The following is a 16,767-nucleotide window of genomic DNA, read 5'->3' as shown; positions in this document are numbered from 1 at the left end:
AGTATAAGCAGTCAGCACAAAGGCACAGATGTACATGCAATCGAGTCACACAAGGAAACTGTAACATTTACAGCCTGTTCAACCATGAACATTAGAAAAATTGCAAAAGTGGATGTGCAAACAAGTGTTAGTATAGGGGTGGATGCTGCACTTCTATGTCATACTGTCAAGCTGAACACTGGCAATCCTAGGGATTTTTTTCCTGATTGTTTATTGTGGAAACCAGAAGAAATTATGCTCTTTTGCTCCACTCTAACATAACACAAAGGAAGCAAGGGAAGGGGGGAGGGCAGTAACCAACAATGGCCCTTCTATTGTTTTCTCTCAAAAACTTGGCAAAGCAACAAGCTAGACACAGCTGAAATGTGCTGGCTAAAAACTTCTCAAAACTTTCATCTGAGACAGACACAAATCATGCCTAATACCATCATAGGGGAAGCCACGGACACCTGAAAAAAGGGTTGCACACACACAAAAAAAAGTTAGTCATCTTTATGCAAGTACAACATTACCAGCACTGCCTACAATTCTGGTTCACGTGCTTTAATGCATATGATGCATGAATTACAAATTAATGGTATGCTCTAAATGCATATTTTCGTTTGGGGTTGTTATTTTGTGGTTGGTTGAAGAACACTTCCTTGATTTTGGTATTTTTAGAAGCAAGTTATTTGATTTCAAAACAGGTCTACAAAAATTGTCTCAGCTCAAATATGATCTCCCATACTGGGGAAATGAGGAGTTGGAGTGTTCTTTGTTCATGAATTTGCATTTGAGTTTTTTAAAATTTTTTAAATCCGTTCATGGCTCATTTGCCATTTTAAGTCAGAAAGAAATCCCCTTCCTAACAGACTTCCCTCAGTTTATTGTGATCAAAAAGCATTTATATTTCATTGTCTTGAGGAAGGTAACGGATCACAGGAAAGGATCTGGACATCTTGGGGGACAAAAAATTAAACACGAGCCAAAAATGTGCCCTTGCTGAAAAGGTGAGTGGTATCCTAGGTTGCACAAGACGGGTTGAAGGAGGGGATCCTTGCCCTCTGCTCAGCACTGCTGAGGCCACACCTCCAGGGCTATGCTGAGTTCTGAGCTCCCCAGTAGAGAAGACATCAACACACTGGAGAGAGGGCAACAAAGGGCCACAAGGATGATGAAGGGACAAGAAAGCATCTCTCCTACAAGGAAAGGCTGAGGGAGCTGGGACCGTTTAGCCTTGGAGAAGAGTCATCCACCTGTACTAACACCTGCAGGGAGAGAGTCCCAGGAGGACGCAGCCAGGCTCTTCCCAGTGGTTTTAGTCTTTCTTCCCGCAGGGCTTAGCGGCCACAGGTGCAACGCTCCTCCTGTGTACCACTGCCTAAGCCACCCTGACACGGTCCTGCCCTGTATTCGCGCAGCGGAGCACTTTGAGGCATTTTCAAGCTCCGCTTTACCCGAGAGGCAGAGGAACGAGCGGGCGGGGCTTTCAGGCCTCCCGGCGGGGAAGAGCACGATGTAGGCCCCAGAAGGAGGGGGGGTGACGTGCGGCCGCCGCGGGAGGCCATGGCGGGGGCTCCGCCCGCGGCGCCGCGGGGATTCCTCGGGGCGGGGCCTCCCCCGCCGCCGCGCGCGAGCCGCTGCTGGCCCCGCCCGATATAAGGGGCGGCCTCAGCGCGGCCCCGACCGCGGCCGTCGCGTCTCCCGCACCGAGCTGCGTTCGGCACCATGGCAGGTCAGTGTGCGCCCGCCGGCCCGCGCCGCCCTGTGCCAGTGCCACGGGGCCCGGCCGCGGGATCGCCGCGATCGCGCCTGTTCTTGGGCAGCCGTCCCGACGGCGAGCTGGCTCCGGCTGCTGCGGGCGGGGGCTGCTCGTGGGGGGTTCGGAGCCGTCCCGCCGGCCACCACTGTGCGGGTCGAGAAGACGCGTGCGGTGTCGGCTCTTTCCGTGCCTAGCCCGCTGCTCTGTCCCAGGCTCCGTTCCCTAACGGGAGGGATGTCGCCGGCGTGGCGGGGAGCAGGATGGGCCAGAGAGGCCACTGTAGAGCTACAGCGGCTCACAGGGGAAAACTCAGCTTTGTCCTGGAACGCCGGAGAGAGCTTGTGATTTCTGTAACTTTGGTACTTTGCAGTGAGTAGGTCCTTTCGGCTCTCCACGTACGTGTCACTTCTTTATTCCGTGGGGTTTTTTTTTTTTTGGTTTTTTTTTTTTTAATTCTTTTGTGTGTGGTTTTGTTTGTTTGGTTTTTTTTTTTTTTTTTGTTGGTTGTTTTTGTGTGTGTGTTCCCCCCCCCCCCCCCCCCCCTCATTTTCACCTGAAGTTGTCAGCAGAGTGGGTTTCATTTTCAGGTCTGGAAGCCTGCAGGAAATCTGCCCTGCGATGCATGTCTTGATAAGATGCTTCTGTCTCTCTAGGAATCCTGTACTCAGAAAAAAAAAAAAAATCAGATATACTAGCACCTAACTCAGAGACTAGAAGAAAAGGAAAGCACCTGTGAACTCTGGTTAGGCCTATGAAAAATCTTCCAGGGGAATTTTTTAAATGATCTGGGGAAAGCACTACAGTAACCTCCTGCATGCCATCAAATATAAGATCAGACTTCCAGAGTGCTTGTGGGTGTGTAAGGGCTATCACAAAAACTCTTGCAAAGAGATATTATAGCCTATGAACTGGACAGCCAAAGAGTTTTCTGAAGTAGCCTGGTTTTGTCTGGATAAATCAATTAGGAAGCTGTGTAACTGCCTCTCATTCTGTGTCGTTTTGAGGACATACTTTCACTAAGAGTTTATTATGTTTCAGGCCTAACAATGGCTGCTGCATAAACACAAGATTCTGTGAAGAAAATGTTTACAGAGAAGGACACAGCTGAAATACTTGATGTTTAGGTAGAATGGACTATTCTTTTGCAGATACAACTTCCATAGTAAGCACCAACTGGTCTTGCCCAAATTGTAGCAGGCACTTGTGTACTTATGAATTACATAGACTAGAACACTTAGCTATAATATCTAGATGATGCAGAACACAAACAGGATGGTATAGAATAAATGTAATAGAAACTTTAGATATAGACTAAAACATAGTTTATTGAAAACTTTGGAAAGTTATGCTGACTTGGTCTCCAGATTGGCAATAGTAACCTCCTGTCAAACAGTTGTAAAGTTTCCTCCTAGAGTTGGGATGCAGTAGGGGGGTTCTTAGCCTTTATTCCATAATTAAATTGACTTTATTTCCCTAAAGACCTTTGTGTGTGTGAATATTCAGTTTCAAGATGAGACAGAGTAGAAGTATATCTGCTAATGGGTCGATGAAGAAAAGATCTGCTTTCAGTGGCAAGGTCACTTTAAGAATTAGTGGTACACTGCTAGGGTTAAAAAAACCCCAACATTCAGATGAATACTGGGCACAATCCCACTTTGACTACACTGGATTTTTAGTGAGCTGTCTGAGAGCATAGTGTCAGACTTCCATGCATTGAGGAGTAACATGCAAATTACGTAGTGAAAAACCCTGTCCTATTAGGAGGATGTTAGTACGACTTAAAATGTTACACACTTGCCCTTTCAAAGAAAGGTAAAGTTGTTCTGCAGATTTGCTGAATATGAAGTAGTACAAACAGGCAGCTAAAAGTGAATTGAAACAAAATAGCTTTATTCCTGGTATTATAGAAGCTTTTTTGATCTTTGTGATTGACCGCTATAATCTAAATCCCTTGGGACTAGTTGGTTTTGCTGCTAAGCAAAATAGAAGGTTTTGTAGCTGGTCTATAGATCTTGTAGTCCAGGTTTGCAGCACTTATAGGCAATGGTACATGATTGTCTGTTGTCAACTGTTAGGGGGTTATTAAGTTAAAAATATATTGATGATGACTTGTGAGCTTAGGAGTTGTGCTAAATAAATTTTTTTCTGAAAGGAGTCAGTATTTTAATCTTACTGCTAGGTTTGATAGTAAGGCTTTAAGTGCCCAAAATTCTCACTCTGATCTAACCTAGTTAACACTTTCTGTAAAGAAATGAAATCAAAGTTGCTAAAATAAATTTGACTCTTGAAATTCCTAGGAAGAAACTGTTATGTTGATAGAGTGAAAAATGGATCAGTAGAAAAAAGCATGCTTTGTAAAGTGATATAACTTTGAAAGGAGATCTACATTAAAATAGTTAACAGTGAACTGAATAACTTTTATAAGTTTCTTGTTTGCTTTTGTGAGTCCCCTCTGGCAGTTTAAAACAACATGAAAGAATGCAAAGCTTGTATAATATGGCTTCAATAAGTACTATAGGGCAAACCAATCTGTCTTAAGCTATATTTAACATACAGCTGGAGCAGAAGTTTATAGTACCTCTTTTTGCTCAAAGAGTAAAAATTATTCCTGCAAGTGCTAAATTGCTTTTTGTGTACTAGTTACTTCCCATTTAAATCTTGTGTTCTTGTGGCTGAGCTGCAGTCATGGGTTGCAGAAGAGCTCATCTGCAAAATCCTGAGCTAGCAAAACTTAAAACTGTTGTCTAAGATACAATTCAATGCTTACTTTAATGTGAAAATGAATTGCAAGTTTTACACTGCTTTATCTTCAGGGTTGGGAGCTGAACCTAGAGAAACACTACAAAACCCTACTAACTTCAGGCCCAAAGCAAGCCCACAGACTCCAACTACATTTTGCATAATAGCGTATTAGTGGCCTAAGTAGAGCTCTTTAGAATTTTGTATTGTCTCTATGTCTGTCATGACGTTTTTAACCTGTGGGCAAATTTGAACTAATGTTCTCTTTCAGCAGTCTTGATTTTGTGGGTCATTTTACTGCATTTTGCTATGTGTCAAGTTACCAATAGCAGATATAGCTATGCAAGCAATCTGCTTCTTTGAGTCACGTAGGAAGGCCCTCTACACAGAATTCAAGGGCACATCTTAGAGGTCTCACAGCAAGATTACCTAACAATATGAGGTTTCTAATGTATCTGTCTCAGACTAAAGTAGTGGATCGTGCTAACTTGACCACGTTGATTTCTTCCAGACCAGTCCTTTGTGACTCTAGCCACAAATGACTCCTATGTGAAAGGAGCACTGGTACTTGGTTCATCCTTACAACAGTATAGAACAACAAGGAAGCTGACTGCACTCATAACTCCTCAGGTCTCAGATCTTATGAGGTAAGGTCACTTACATGCTTCAGACTGCAGCAGTTCCTGCTGATGTGCAGGTTGAAAAATGGAAGTTAACGTCTTTGATAGTAACCTTTCAAAACTCTGGTAGCTAAACAGCTAAATTTCAGCAGAACTCAATTTATCTGTACTATCTGGAGTTCTGTAAGTTCTTCAAACATGAAACTGTTTATGTTTTAGTGTGGTTTTTCTTCTTCCCTATGACGAGTTAAACAAATAGTCTGCAGTTAGAGCTCTAAACCATGACTTGATACTGATACTTCTGCTGGATCTTTGCTCTTTTGTAGTCCTACTTAGAATCGTCCAACAATGTGAAATTGCCTGTGCATTTGTTAGTGCTATGTATATGCATGTGGAGGTGTGGGAGCAGGGAGTTGGTATTTGTTTTGCAGAGGTATTCCCAATTGACGTAACACAAGCTCTATTGAAATCTAGCAGACACTTCGAATTTTATCATGGGAAAAGCAAGCAGAACTGAAGTAGCACCAAGTATGTCAAATCAGCAGCTGAACAGAGGCATCTAACAAGGTCACCACAGTACATCAAATGAAATTAAGAGGCAACTGCTTCCTACAGCCTCCTTAGAATAGTCTCACTATGGAGTGGACTGGATTCTTTCCACATGTAAGAGGGTAAAAAAAAAAAAAGACAATGAAACAGTTGATAACTCCAGGAACTACAGATGATAGGTCAAGATTCTCTGCATGGGGAAGTAATTCTGAAAAGCGTTATCAATATATAGACAAAATAGAGAGGTGACTCAATTTTAAAAAATGCAGTGACTTTCCCTGGATTCTCCTGGCAGCTAAATGGTTGTATCACTATTAAAATGTTGCATATAGCAACATCCATTTCAGCTTACTAGGTGAGTGTGCTCTTCCAAGATGAACCCTAAATGTACCTATGTGCTAGTAATAGCCACCTAGTACTATGCCCTTAGACCAGTGATACCTATGTACCTAATGGTGTAATTGGAACTTGCATTTCTCACCCTGTCTCCACTAAGAAAGTATGCCCGAAGTTCAGAAGTGCTGACCCACCAATGGACCAACTGTCAGTATACAGACTGCCTTGCAAGGCAGAGTTCCAAAACTCATTTACAAGCCCTGGCAATTGCTGAGCATTCAAGATATCCTGTAAACCAGTAAGACTTTACCGATGCTTCCATTTTTAAGCAGCATGAACACCTTCATCTCTTGAACTAATGGTAATGCTCTGTTGATTGTAAAGCAAAGGTTGGATATCTGCCACAAAATTTCACTACACTGCTTGAAAGTTTGTCACTCTTTTGCAAATATGATACTGGTTCAAAACTTTTGGTACCCACAGCCATGACTAAGTCAGTCTTGGAGAGACTTTATGGGATAAAGAAAGTTAGCAACTAGGTTTAGTCAGATGTCTCAGATGTCACAAATCCAGAACAGTGTAAGTATTGCATGAAATTGTCTCAGCTGTTTCAGATTCAGCTACTGTCCTGCTCAAGCTAGTCTAACATCTTCCCATTTCTTGTCTGCTCAGAGTAGGCCATTAAGTTGCCAGAAATCAGTCTGGATGAAAAAAAAAAGCTTGATAGCAATGCCAACTAATACTCTGTGTAAGAAAAAAGAAAAACCCAAGAGACTTCTTTGTTCCCCAAAATGTGCACGTTACAGACTTCATGGTAGACAGGTGTATTTGTGTGTTCCAAAATATACAGTCAACTCTTACTTCTTTTCAACAAGAAATGTTGCCAGGTTCCCTGTTACTCCACTTCTCTTTATGGAACCTGTCATGTGGTCTGCTGTTGGAGTAATGCTAGAACTAAATCTTGCCCATTGACTCTTCCCCAGGAAAGTGCTGGAAAGAGTCTTTGATGAAGTTATATTGGTAAATGTCTTGGATAGTGGGGATTCAGCACACTTGGCGTTAATGAAAAGACCTGAGTTGGGCGTCACACTAACAAAGCTTCACTGCTGGGAGCTGACACAGTTTTCGAAGTGTGTTTTCATGGATGCAGACACAATGGTAAGTGGCTGGGTCTCATGGTACCTCTCAAAGACTATCAGGGTTGAAATTGTTTGATTTCTTTCTGTGGGTCTTTTTTTAGGAGTAGGGGTAATAGAAGCCTTTTAAGCCTTTTACTAGATGGACTAGTACAGTAAGAATGTGTGTGCCTTTTAAACTATATAACTGTTATGAAGTCTGTGGGGACTATTTCTGTAAAGTATTGTCTTCTGTAAGATGAACAGTGATACAAGAACTTCCTTTCATGTCTTAGTGTTGATGCCAAAATCCATGAAAACATGATACCACAATTCCTAACCTAAAAGCATTTTTTGAACTCCTTTACAATTAGGTTTTGTCAAATATAGATGAGCTTTTTGAGAGAGAAGAGCTATCTGCAGCACCAGATCCAGGCTGGCCCGACTGTTTTAATTCGGGAGTTTTTGTTTACCGACCTTCCATTGAAACATACAGTCAGCTGTTACAGTTTGCCACAGAGAAAGGCAGCTTTGATGGTATGTATTAATTTGTATTTCAGTGTAAGTTGGACCAAAATGGTGACAGTACTTGGGATGGGTCAGTAACTACATACATCTCTTGGGGACTCCATATGATAGAATTCTCAATGTAACTATGCAAAAATTATATCCTCAGAAATAGAAGCTGTCATTACAATATGTAGTAAAGCCACTTTTTTGAGACTTAATGAAATAAAAACTGAGTAACAGGTGTAGAATCATATAACAAGAAATGAAACCCCAGTATTAGGCTTCAGACATTCCTAACACTCAAGGCTTGGGTGTTCTATACTAGCTCAAGCTGCTATAGGGAAAAATAGTACTGCCAACTTGAACACAGCTTCAGAGAATCAAACGTTTGAAGGTACAGCTATCTCTTCATATGCTATGGGATGGCTTCCTGTCATTATAAGGGTGGTTGGTGACTGTCTCTTTCTCAGTATCAAGTGCATGTAGTAGCCTTGGCTGCTTCCTGCTGTAGGTTACCTGAGATCCGCCACTGTACCAGGTTTGAGCTTGAGAAGCCAAGTTGTGCTGTCCTGTAAGTCTACTAAATCTATTACTGTTGCAGTAAAAGCCTATGTCCTTTGGAGACAGCTAGAGTTAAAGGCTTCTGAGTACCACTGTCTCCTGTCACTTAATTTCATTATCTAACTACTGTGGTACAAAGTTCTAACTTGAAAAAAATTACAAAAAATGATGTAAATAAGACCATAAAATGAAACTCTCAGATAAAAGATAATGAGCTAGCCTGTTGACTTACCTCTCAGTACTTTGTGAAAAGTAAAATATTCAGATGTCACTCCTAGTCTGCAGAATAATCCTTGTTGCTGTAGGGGCTCTTGTTGTGTGGCCTTCTAAAGATCATTGGTCACAGTTGCATGGTAATTGCTACCCAGTGAAAATGAATACCACCATGTAATAAAGGTCAAAGGTACAAATTGACCACCAGCTATGGCAAAATCTATAGCACAATTCTGAATTGTTGCATTCAAACAAACAAACCCCCTGAAAACCAACCAAACACTCCCCTCTACTCCCCACAAAAAAACCCCACCCCCTCCAAAAACAACCAATCAAAAAACCCCCAATTGAATAGGACTGTTTTTACAATATGCTTTCTGATTTGAATGCTAAAGCCATGCAATGATGAAACTTCCTCTGTCCTAAACGCAAAGCAATTGTTGCAGCACTTAACAGCAAAAATAGTGGGCTAATTGTTTAGTTATCAAATTTTTAGAACTGTATTTCATACTTCAGTTTCAAAATCTACTTAGTTTGTATTAAATGGTAGCACTGATCTGACTAATGGCACCATAGAGACCTAGACTAATTGCATAAGCTACTGCTGAGCTCAGGAACTTTGGTAGGGAGAAAGGGAATTGAAAATTAAATTGACCTAGAGAGTAATAAAAGGGCCTAAGAAACTTAGTATTAGAAACCTGTGAAGGTCACTGCTTTCAGTGGGACACGGGGGTGCAAACTGAACAACCTACCAAACTATGCGTAGTTGAAGTCAAGCTGCAAGTACCTTGTCCATAGTAGGAGTAACTAGGGAATAGAAGATCTTCCAGAATATTTCTTGCATGTAACAGCAGACAACTGCCTCCTATGTAGTCTAGAAATGGCAGAATGATGGCTACTTATGTAGACATCTGCTCTGTTTGTCTAAACTTCACCTTTCTAAATAATAAAGAAGATATCATGCAGCTACTCTAGATACCATCTGAATGTAGTGGAAAAATTTGGTTTTAGAAGTAGTAATCTGGTAGTACCACTACCTTAGGAATGTTGCTATTGCTTAGACAATCCTCTGGCTCTTTAGCCTGGGATCCAAAATAGTTCCTTTTACAGTCTTGCTGTATTGAACCTTGATATGTATCTGTAAATATGTAGTTAATATAAGTACTGCCTGATTTTTCACCTTATGTCCGAGGTCCTGTTTATATAACAATAATCCTGTTGAAATCTGAATTGGGCAGCTAGATGCTGCTTTCATTGTCTGCTTTGGCACAAATGCATTCAATCTGAAAAAAAGCCAAGCGTGTAAAACAATCTGAGCGAGAGAAAGTCCTGTAGAGTAAGTTAAATACACTATTGCTTCCCCTTCAGTTCTCTTATGATGGTTACAATTTTTTGAAAAGTGTTTTCCTTCCTTTATGAATTGAGAGACAAGTCAGAAGTTTGAAATTGCTGGACTGAGTTTCTGGGCTGTTTCTCGCTCTGCAATCTGCATGTATGCTGACAGCTGTAACAGGATACCTAGAATTTATATTTGTCAGTGTACTGTCTGTACATCTAAGTTTATGCCCAGTGTCTAGATACTTCAGCTGCAAAAAGCAAATTCTGCTCAAACAGCACTCATGGTATAAACCTTAATACTGCCCTAAATCAAATAATAGGCCACTAAAAACCTCCTTCTGAGTCAGCAGAAACTGAATGCGTAAGAAAAGGAAAGATTAAAATGAAACATTGTTTGTTAACTAAGCTATCCATTTACCTACCCCCTAGTAATGCTACTTGTGAATGCAGTGATAGGTGAAAGAATACAGCAAGTGAAAGTCAGAGGACTCCCTTCAATCTCCTTGATAAGAGGGATTATTACCATTTAAAGACTAATCATACTCACTGTGATAAAGAATGAATGGATACAGATAAATAGGTTTTTGCTTCTCAGTTGCTGCTTATAAACTAGTTTGCTCTGGCCTGAAGGCTATATTTATTTTTTTTTTTAGCTAATCTACTACTGAGATACCAAACAACTTCAGATTCACTTAACCTTGTAACAGCCTCTTGCAAACTAAGACACGACCCCTCTGAACACAGATTGTTATCTTCATTTAGTGGTTAGTCAGGAGCTTTTTAGTACAGAATTAGGAACACCTGTTGTCTGGTAAGGAATTTGATGGAGTTTTACCAGAATAGTCACCAAGACTACATGTGCTTTTCTGATCAGATCAGTGTGGAGGTAGATGCATCTGGGACTGCAGGTCTAATAGGCCACTAATACCCTAACTCTGTCAGCGAGATGATGTTGGTCATGCATCTGTAAGCATAAGTAATAAAACTAATTGTTGCCATTTGATCTTCTGAGCTACAGCTAAGCAGTGCTCAGTTGTGCTGTTTTATTGTTGGCGTATTTTTGCTGCCTTATACAGATTGAATGTAAGCTATAAAAGAAACTGAATGGCAGAGTTTGTGAGTAGCTTCCTATCTTTTAACAAAAGTAACCCCATATATACTGTTTAATTCTCTGCAATTTTGGAATATTCAAAGGCTGCAAGGTTTACAGGGCTGTTCACAAATAGAACTGTAGTGCTGTGTGCTAGACTTCTACAGAACATGATAACTGCATTACCAACTCTTAGTAAAGTGACTGAAAAAGATCCTCAAACAGCGGTCTGATGCTCGTAGCCTATTAATGCTTTCTCTTTTAGGTGCAGATCAGGGGTTATTAAACACGTTCTTCAGCAGTTGGGCAACAACAGACATGAGCAAACATCTGCCGTTTATTTATAATTTGAGCAGCACTTCTGTATATTCCTACCTTCCAGCATTTAAAGCGTAAGTTGAAAACTTCAAGAACTTACATAAACTAATTTTTTGTACAGAATGAACAGGCATGAGCTTACACAGGTTTTCTAGAAGTAGACTGTTCCTGCCACTCAAAATATCATAATTTCTTCTCTTAAAAAAAAAATTAAATTTATTAAACTCAAATATGCTGTATCTGCAGCTTAAACCACTCATCCCTGGTGATAACGCTGAAGTTGAGTAAGCACTTTGACAGGTCACTTGCAAAAGGAAAAACCACTCCTCCAGTATAGGATACAGTCTAGTACAGTTCTAACAAATGGCAGTTGGCTCTTTAATCAACTTGAGCTGACCTTCAGCATGTCACTGGTGGTATCCTTCCCACTTAGATAACTTGCCCTTTCTTCACTCCAGTAACTTAGGGTATTTAACAACCAGTACTTAGAGTTTCATCTAATCAACCTATACCATTTAAATAAGTGTGGTGAACAAAGATCTGTATCAAGCTAGAATTCTCTCATAACAGTCTTTCTAGAACCTCTGTCAGTTCCTAAAGTAACAGCAAGATGAATAAAGAATACAGCCAACCACATATCATTGCATGTTTTCTTTGTGACAAAGCCTGTATCCTGCCTAGCTGCCAGCATTAATGGGGCATGTGAGTAAACTGTATGTGAGAGGCAGGGTTGCTCAGTGTTATAACAATGCAGGAGAAAGGGAGTGGGGGTGGGGGAAGAAGGGAAACTGAAGTGTTACACAGAAACTCTTTATCTATTATGAGCTACAGAAGTCAGAGGCAAGGAAGCGGGAAAGTGCCAAGTGCATAAAAACAATCTGATCTCTGAATGACATCAGGTTACTAGTGTCTAAAGCAGCAGCTGGCATAAGCAGGGCTTGCTGGCTCAAGATCAAACTATGTCTTGTGATCAGAATACTATTTGGAATCTTGTCATGCTAAAAGTAGAACACTTATTTAAAGAAATATATGCAAGCCTCAGAATGACTAAGTAGCTGGATAGCATTCGATAAACTAATATCTATTGTGAAGTATGCCCTTTTTCCATGGCTGGATATTAGTCATGTGACCTTAATTTTACAAATTACTTTGTTGTCACAGAACAAAGGATCTGAGTGCTCCTGACAAAAATTATCTTTAACTGATTGAATCGGTTGCTTAACTGAATTCATCAGACCTTCAAAAATAGAATGCTGGAAGTGTGGCCCTTGTAAGTAACATCCCCTGCTCAATAGGTGGAACAACCTTGGTTAGATCAGCAGCTACACTCCTGATAATCAACAGTTAGAATATAGTAAAATTCAAGCCTACTGACAGCAATAGCTAAGTTTTTTGCAGCTTTGTACAGCGAGACTAGATTTCACAGCAGTCTCAGTAATCCTTTTTCCAAAGGAAAATGCCAATTCATGACAAATGCTCTCTAACTTCAAAACATTGATGAAGGACTTTTCTGGGAGATGTGGAAAGACAGATTAGTTGCTGAGGCCAGTGTGGACATAAAGCTTCCTAACAGTTGAGCTTAAATGCCAAAATAAAGTATTGCAGGTCCAGAAAGTATCTAGAAAGCAGATGCTGAAAACATTGTAGAAGCTTGGCATCTGTTGTTCTGACTGTGAGTAGATAGGATACCAAGGGTACACTTCTCCACTTGCAATAAATGTCATACGATACTTCTTATGCATTCTGTTCTCTAGCTTAACTTCCCTTGATTTTTGAACAATAAGTTTTCTCAGAAGAGCAGTGGCCTAAGATGAAGAAAACTCAGGGTATTTAATATTGACAGCTAATAAAACTAAGGTACACCCCTTATGCTAAATCTTGACTTTTGGGGTTTAAGTTACAGCCCAGTAACAGACTTCTTGAAGACACTTTTTTTTTCATGCAGTTAAAGCAAATACTAGGACTTTCACGTGCACATAAGTCTTCATTCTGCAATAAGATCAATTGTATTGAAAACATTGACCATGAACTTTGAAATATAGTCGAGGACCTTAAAATAGTATGAAACCTACAACCCCATCCAAATGCATACTTGGTTTGAATATTCTATGGCTTTTGAAACACACTCGTATTATCTCCATATACAAAACTCTTTAACACCCGAGTCCTGGTTAAAATGATCAGCAGCTGCTTAATAAAACATTAGGCATGCTACTTGATGTTACTCTCCATTTCAGTCATACTGTGTTGACAAGAAAGCCTACTGTGATACAAACTGAACTAGGTGAGATAGACTACTATTGCTTTTTCACAAAACTGAATCAAGCTAAAACCCAGCTCTGGAACTGTAGGAGAATGACATAAATGTTGCCTCTTTCAGTGTTAAGTTCTGTACTTGAGAAAAGGCACATCTCATCTTTACTTTTAATACAGAAGAACATACTGATAATAGCTGGGACAAAGCTAGAAGTCCATATTAAAAATGGAGTTTAAATGGTTTCAAAAAGAAATGAAAACAACCCGTTTGCAAACCCACATATGGCTGCCCTAAGGTTATTTAGGAAGTAAGGGTTGTCTAGCAAGACCCTGCTGCACGGAGACTGGGAGTCTTCTGAAATGCCTTGGTTATACAAAGTTATTGTTTTGCAGGGACGTGGTCTCCTTACAGCAGGGCCATCCAATGATCCATTTCTATAGGGCTATAAACTGAAAGGGTAACTCTTAACACTGACCATTCTCTATATAATAGTTGTCATGCTTAACTCTCTGGCTTGCTGCCTTTGGAGTAGGATCTTTTCCACTTTTAAAACCAGTTCGATTGCAACGGCTACTTGAGACTGTTATCCCCCGAGCTATGGACATCACCCTAAAGACTTGAGTTGTCTGTAAGTATTTAAGCAGCCCAGACCATTAGGTTTTGGGTGTATCTGACTAGTGCAATGTAGAATTCAGTCTGCATTTTTTCCATTGTATCACAATGCTTTCAGTCCCAATAGGCATTGGCAGTTTGATCATTTAGCATTTAGCCTCCTAAATATATTCATGTTTCTGGAAAAATACAGTAATAACAGGTTAAAAAATGTTATGTCTACCCATCAAAACTTGTTTTCTAGACACATGTACAAACTGACCAGTAAAATTTTCCTGCCCAACAGGTTTGGTGCAAATACTAAGGTGGTGCATTTCCTGGGAAGCACAAAGCCATGGAACTATACATATGACTCCAGAACAAAAAGCATAAAGGGCAACATGGATGACCCTAAAATAGTTCACCCAGAATTCCTCAACATGTGGTGGGATACCTACATATCTGATATTTTACCATTACTAGAACAGCATGGAATTGTTAAAGAAATTACTACAGGGGTAAATATGGTACGTGCTCTAATAATCTTGTACATCCATACCTAAGTATGGATGACAGGTTACTTACCATTGCATCAATTTCCCTTCTCTTTGTCCATCTCAAAGCATGAGTGTGGTTTAGTTTGTGGGATGTGGGGTATTTTAGTTTTGTCCTTTTATGCTTGGAATAAATAATACTACAAAAGAGAAGCATGCTAGACAGGTCTTGGACATGGCTGTATGCTTGCCTAAAACAAACTATGTACATAGTTAATGTAGTACCAGGTCTTATACTGTAGTAACTTCTTTAATTTATACAGAGAAAGGTCTAAGTCTTAATGTGTTGCAGCCAATAAGGTTCTCAAGTGGAAGAACACCAGTTCAGCATGCAAATATGTATATATAGATCTTGCATGGTGAATCACATTTAGGCAAGCCTAGGATAACCAAAGTAATGCTTCTAACTCTAGTTCTCATTAACAGAGTTTAGCAGCCTGCATCTGACTGCAGACTTCTTAGTCTTAGCTTAGTACATGGATCAGTTTAAGTTCTCAGCCTTTCTAAGACCAAAGTTACTCTCCTCTTCAGATGTGCTTATCTTGGTAATCTTGCATCTTTCTAACAAACTATTTGCAGCTATCGGGCTTGGTCAATACTCTGGCTTTCTCTTGTGGCTTCTGTAGAGAGGTATGAAGAACTTAAATTTTACTTTTTTTCTTGTTTTTTCCCTTGCTAACTTCTGTAACTCAGCTTTGTTATTTTGCTAGGAAAGCTGCACAATCACTACCCATGGCTGTGCTTGTTACTGTGCATGATAATATCAACTTTGTTGTCCCATTCTATGGCCTGTTACTCGCTTTAGCTGTACGAAGTATTTCTATGTTTTTACTCTACTTTTCTTTTTAGGCAGAAGTTACAGAGGCAGTGTCCCATGTATCAGTATCACCACTATTACCAACTGAATCTTCAGAAGAACGCAAGGAAAGGTGGGAACAGGGCCAAGCTGACTATATGGGAGTGGATTCCTTTGACAACATCAAGAAGAAACTTGATACTTACCTTCAGTAGAAGTGCCTGTCTCAAACAGTGGTGATGCAAGGACTTGTTCCAGAACTAACAGCTAGAAAGGTATAGATGGTGGTCAGTTACACTTGCTAGTAGCTTGAGGAAAAACTTCTTGGCTGAAGACCTCTGCAGTGCTACAGATGAAGACTGAGCAAAAGCTAGGAAGCAGAATCCTTGGGCCACCTATTACTGCCCCATTTCCAATTCTCCCTACTAGATAAAACCAGGTATTTTCAGCTTAAAATTTCTTCTGTTTTGATCAATTGGCTCAACATAATCTTTAAACTGGGTTTGTTACCTCACCTCATTAGGTGATTAGCTTTGATTCCTTTGCTTGCTGTTTTAGATGTAAAATCTAATTCATGGGATTGCTCATACACTGGAGTGGTAGCCATTCTGCTTTACCATAAATGTATTAATGACACTGGGATACATACAGTTGTAACAGTAACAGCACTGCTTTGCTCTTCCAGTCACAATTGCACTGAAATTTTGACCAGGTTCTTACGCACAGTGCCTGCAGCATGGCAGAATGCGTTTTTCGGTTCTGTATACTATGGGACTAGTAAACTGAGTTTTATGTTCCTTGCAATGTTGCACTTGATACAAAAATAAAAAGTTATCATGCATTTCTGTCTTCCCTTAAACTCTTGAGCAATTAAAAAAGGAGCTCCAAAGCAGTCTAATTAAAACATTAAATGGGTATAAATATCCCTTAAGCTTTGCTGATGCTACTCAAGCTCTCATTAACAAATGTCCATTTTTGTAGTTTGTAATTATTTAGAAGTACTTAGTCATTTGCCAGGGAGCTGTTTAGGGCCAATCTCTGTATTAACTTGCCATGCATATAGGACAGGGACATGAGGAAGTACCTGCTGAAGCTGTTTACATTAGTAACTTGAAGTTTGGGAAGAAGGCATCCTTCTTTCAAATGACTAAAGAAACACCATCCCTAATGTAAGCCTTGTACACTGAACTTAGTCATAAAAACAACTGTGATACTACTTTGGCAAAGAAAGATTACATAGTTCCTTAAGTAACTGTACCTACCCTGGTAAGGAAAACTACTCTTTCCATGTATAAAGACAGTAAAAGAAAGTGGTTTTTTTGCCACACTCGGGCTACATGTACTCCAAGAGACATGGAAAAGCAGTAAAAATAAAGCATGCTGATGACAGACAGATTGGCTGTCATCTGTACTAAGGTTTTCTATCCTTTAATCAAAAG

At 40.2% G+C, this 16,767-nt stretch overlaps 1 protein-coding gene across 3 annotated transcripts; it reads left to right on the top strand.

Annotated features, from left to right (window-relative positions):
- The first annotated feature begins 1,581 nt into the window (after positions 1-1,581).
- Positions 1,582-16,169, top strand: GYG1 (glycogenin 1). 3 transcript variants are annotated; one of them, XM_021544921.3, is made up of 9 exons: positions 1,604-1,714; positions 2,780-2,865; positions 4,992-5,127; positions 6,969-7,143; positions 7,475-7,637; positions 11,078-11,204; positions 14,286-14,505; positions 15,112-15,162; positions 15,382-16,169. In XM_021544921.3, exons 3-9 carry the CDS (start codon positions 5,123-5,125, stop codon positions 15,541-15,543), a joined length of 903 nt encoding a protein of 300 aa, XP_021400596.1. In that variant the 5' UTR covers positions 1,604-1,714; positions 2,780-2,865; positions 4,992-5,122; the 3' UTR covers positions 15,544-16,169. The 3 variants fall into 3 exon arrangements, with proteins under 3 accessions (XP_021400593.1, XP_021400594.1, XP_021400596.1); XM_021544918.3 differs by lacking the exon at positions 2,780-2,865 and having other exon boundaries at positions 1,582-1,714; XM_021544919.3 differs by lacking the exons at positions 2,780-2,865; positions 15,112-15,162 and having other exon boundaries at positions 1,582-1,714.
- Positions 16,170-16,767: the final 598 nt, after the last annotated feature.

This window comes from Lonchura striata, chromosome 10 (assembly GCF_046129695.1).
Source record: "Lonchura striata isolate bLonStr1 chromosome 10, bLonStr1.mat, whole genome shotgun sequence".
Classification (NCBI taxonomy): domain Eukaryota; kingdom Metazoa; phylum Chordata; class Aves; order Passeriformes; family Estrildidae; genus Lonchura; species Lonchura striata.
The sequence above is the reverse complement of the archived record's forward strand: the minus strand, read 5'-3'. Positions and strand labels throughout refer to the sequence as shown.

Coding starts and splice junctions, on each gene's coding strand:
- GYG1 (XM_021544918.3), top strand. Junction 7,638..11,077: donor AGAGAAAGGCAGCTTTGATG/GTATGTATTAAT, acceptor TTTCTCTTTTAG/GTGCAGATCAGGGGTTATTA. Junction 15,163..15,381: donor CTTGTGGCTTCTGTAGAGAG/GTATGAAGAACT, acceptor TTTTCTTTTTAG/GCAGAAGTTACAGAGGCAGT.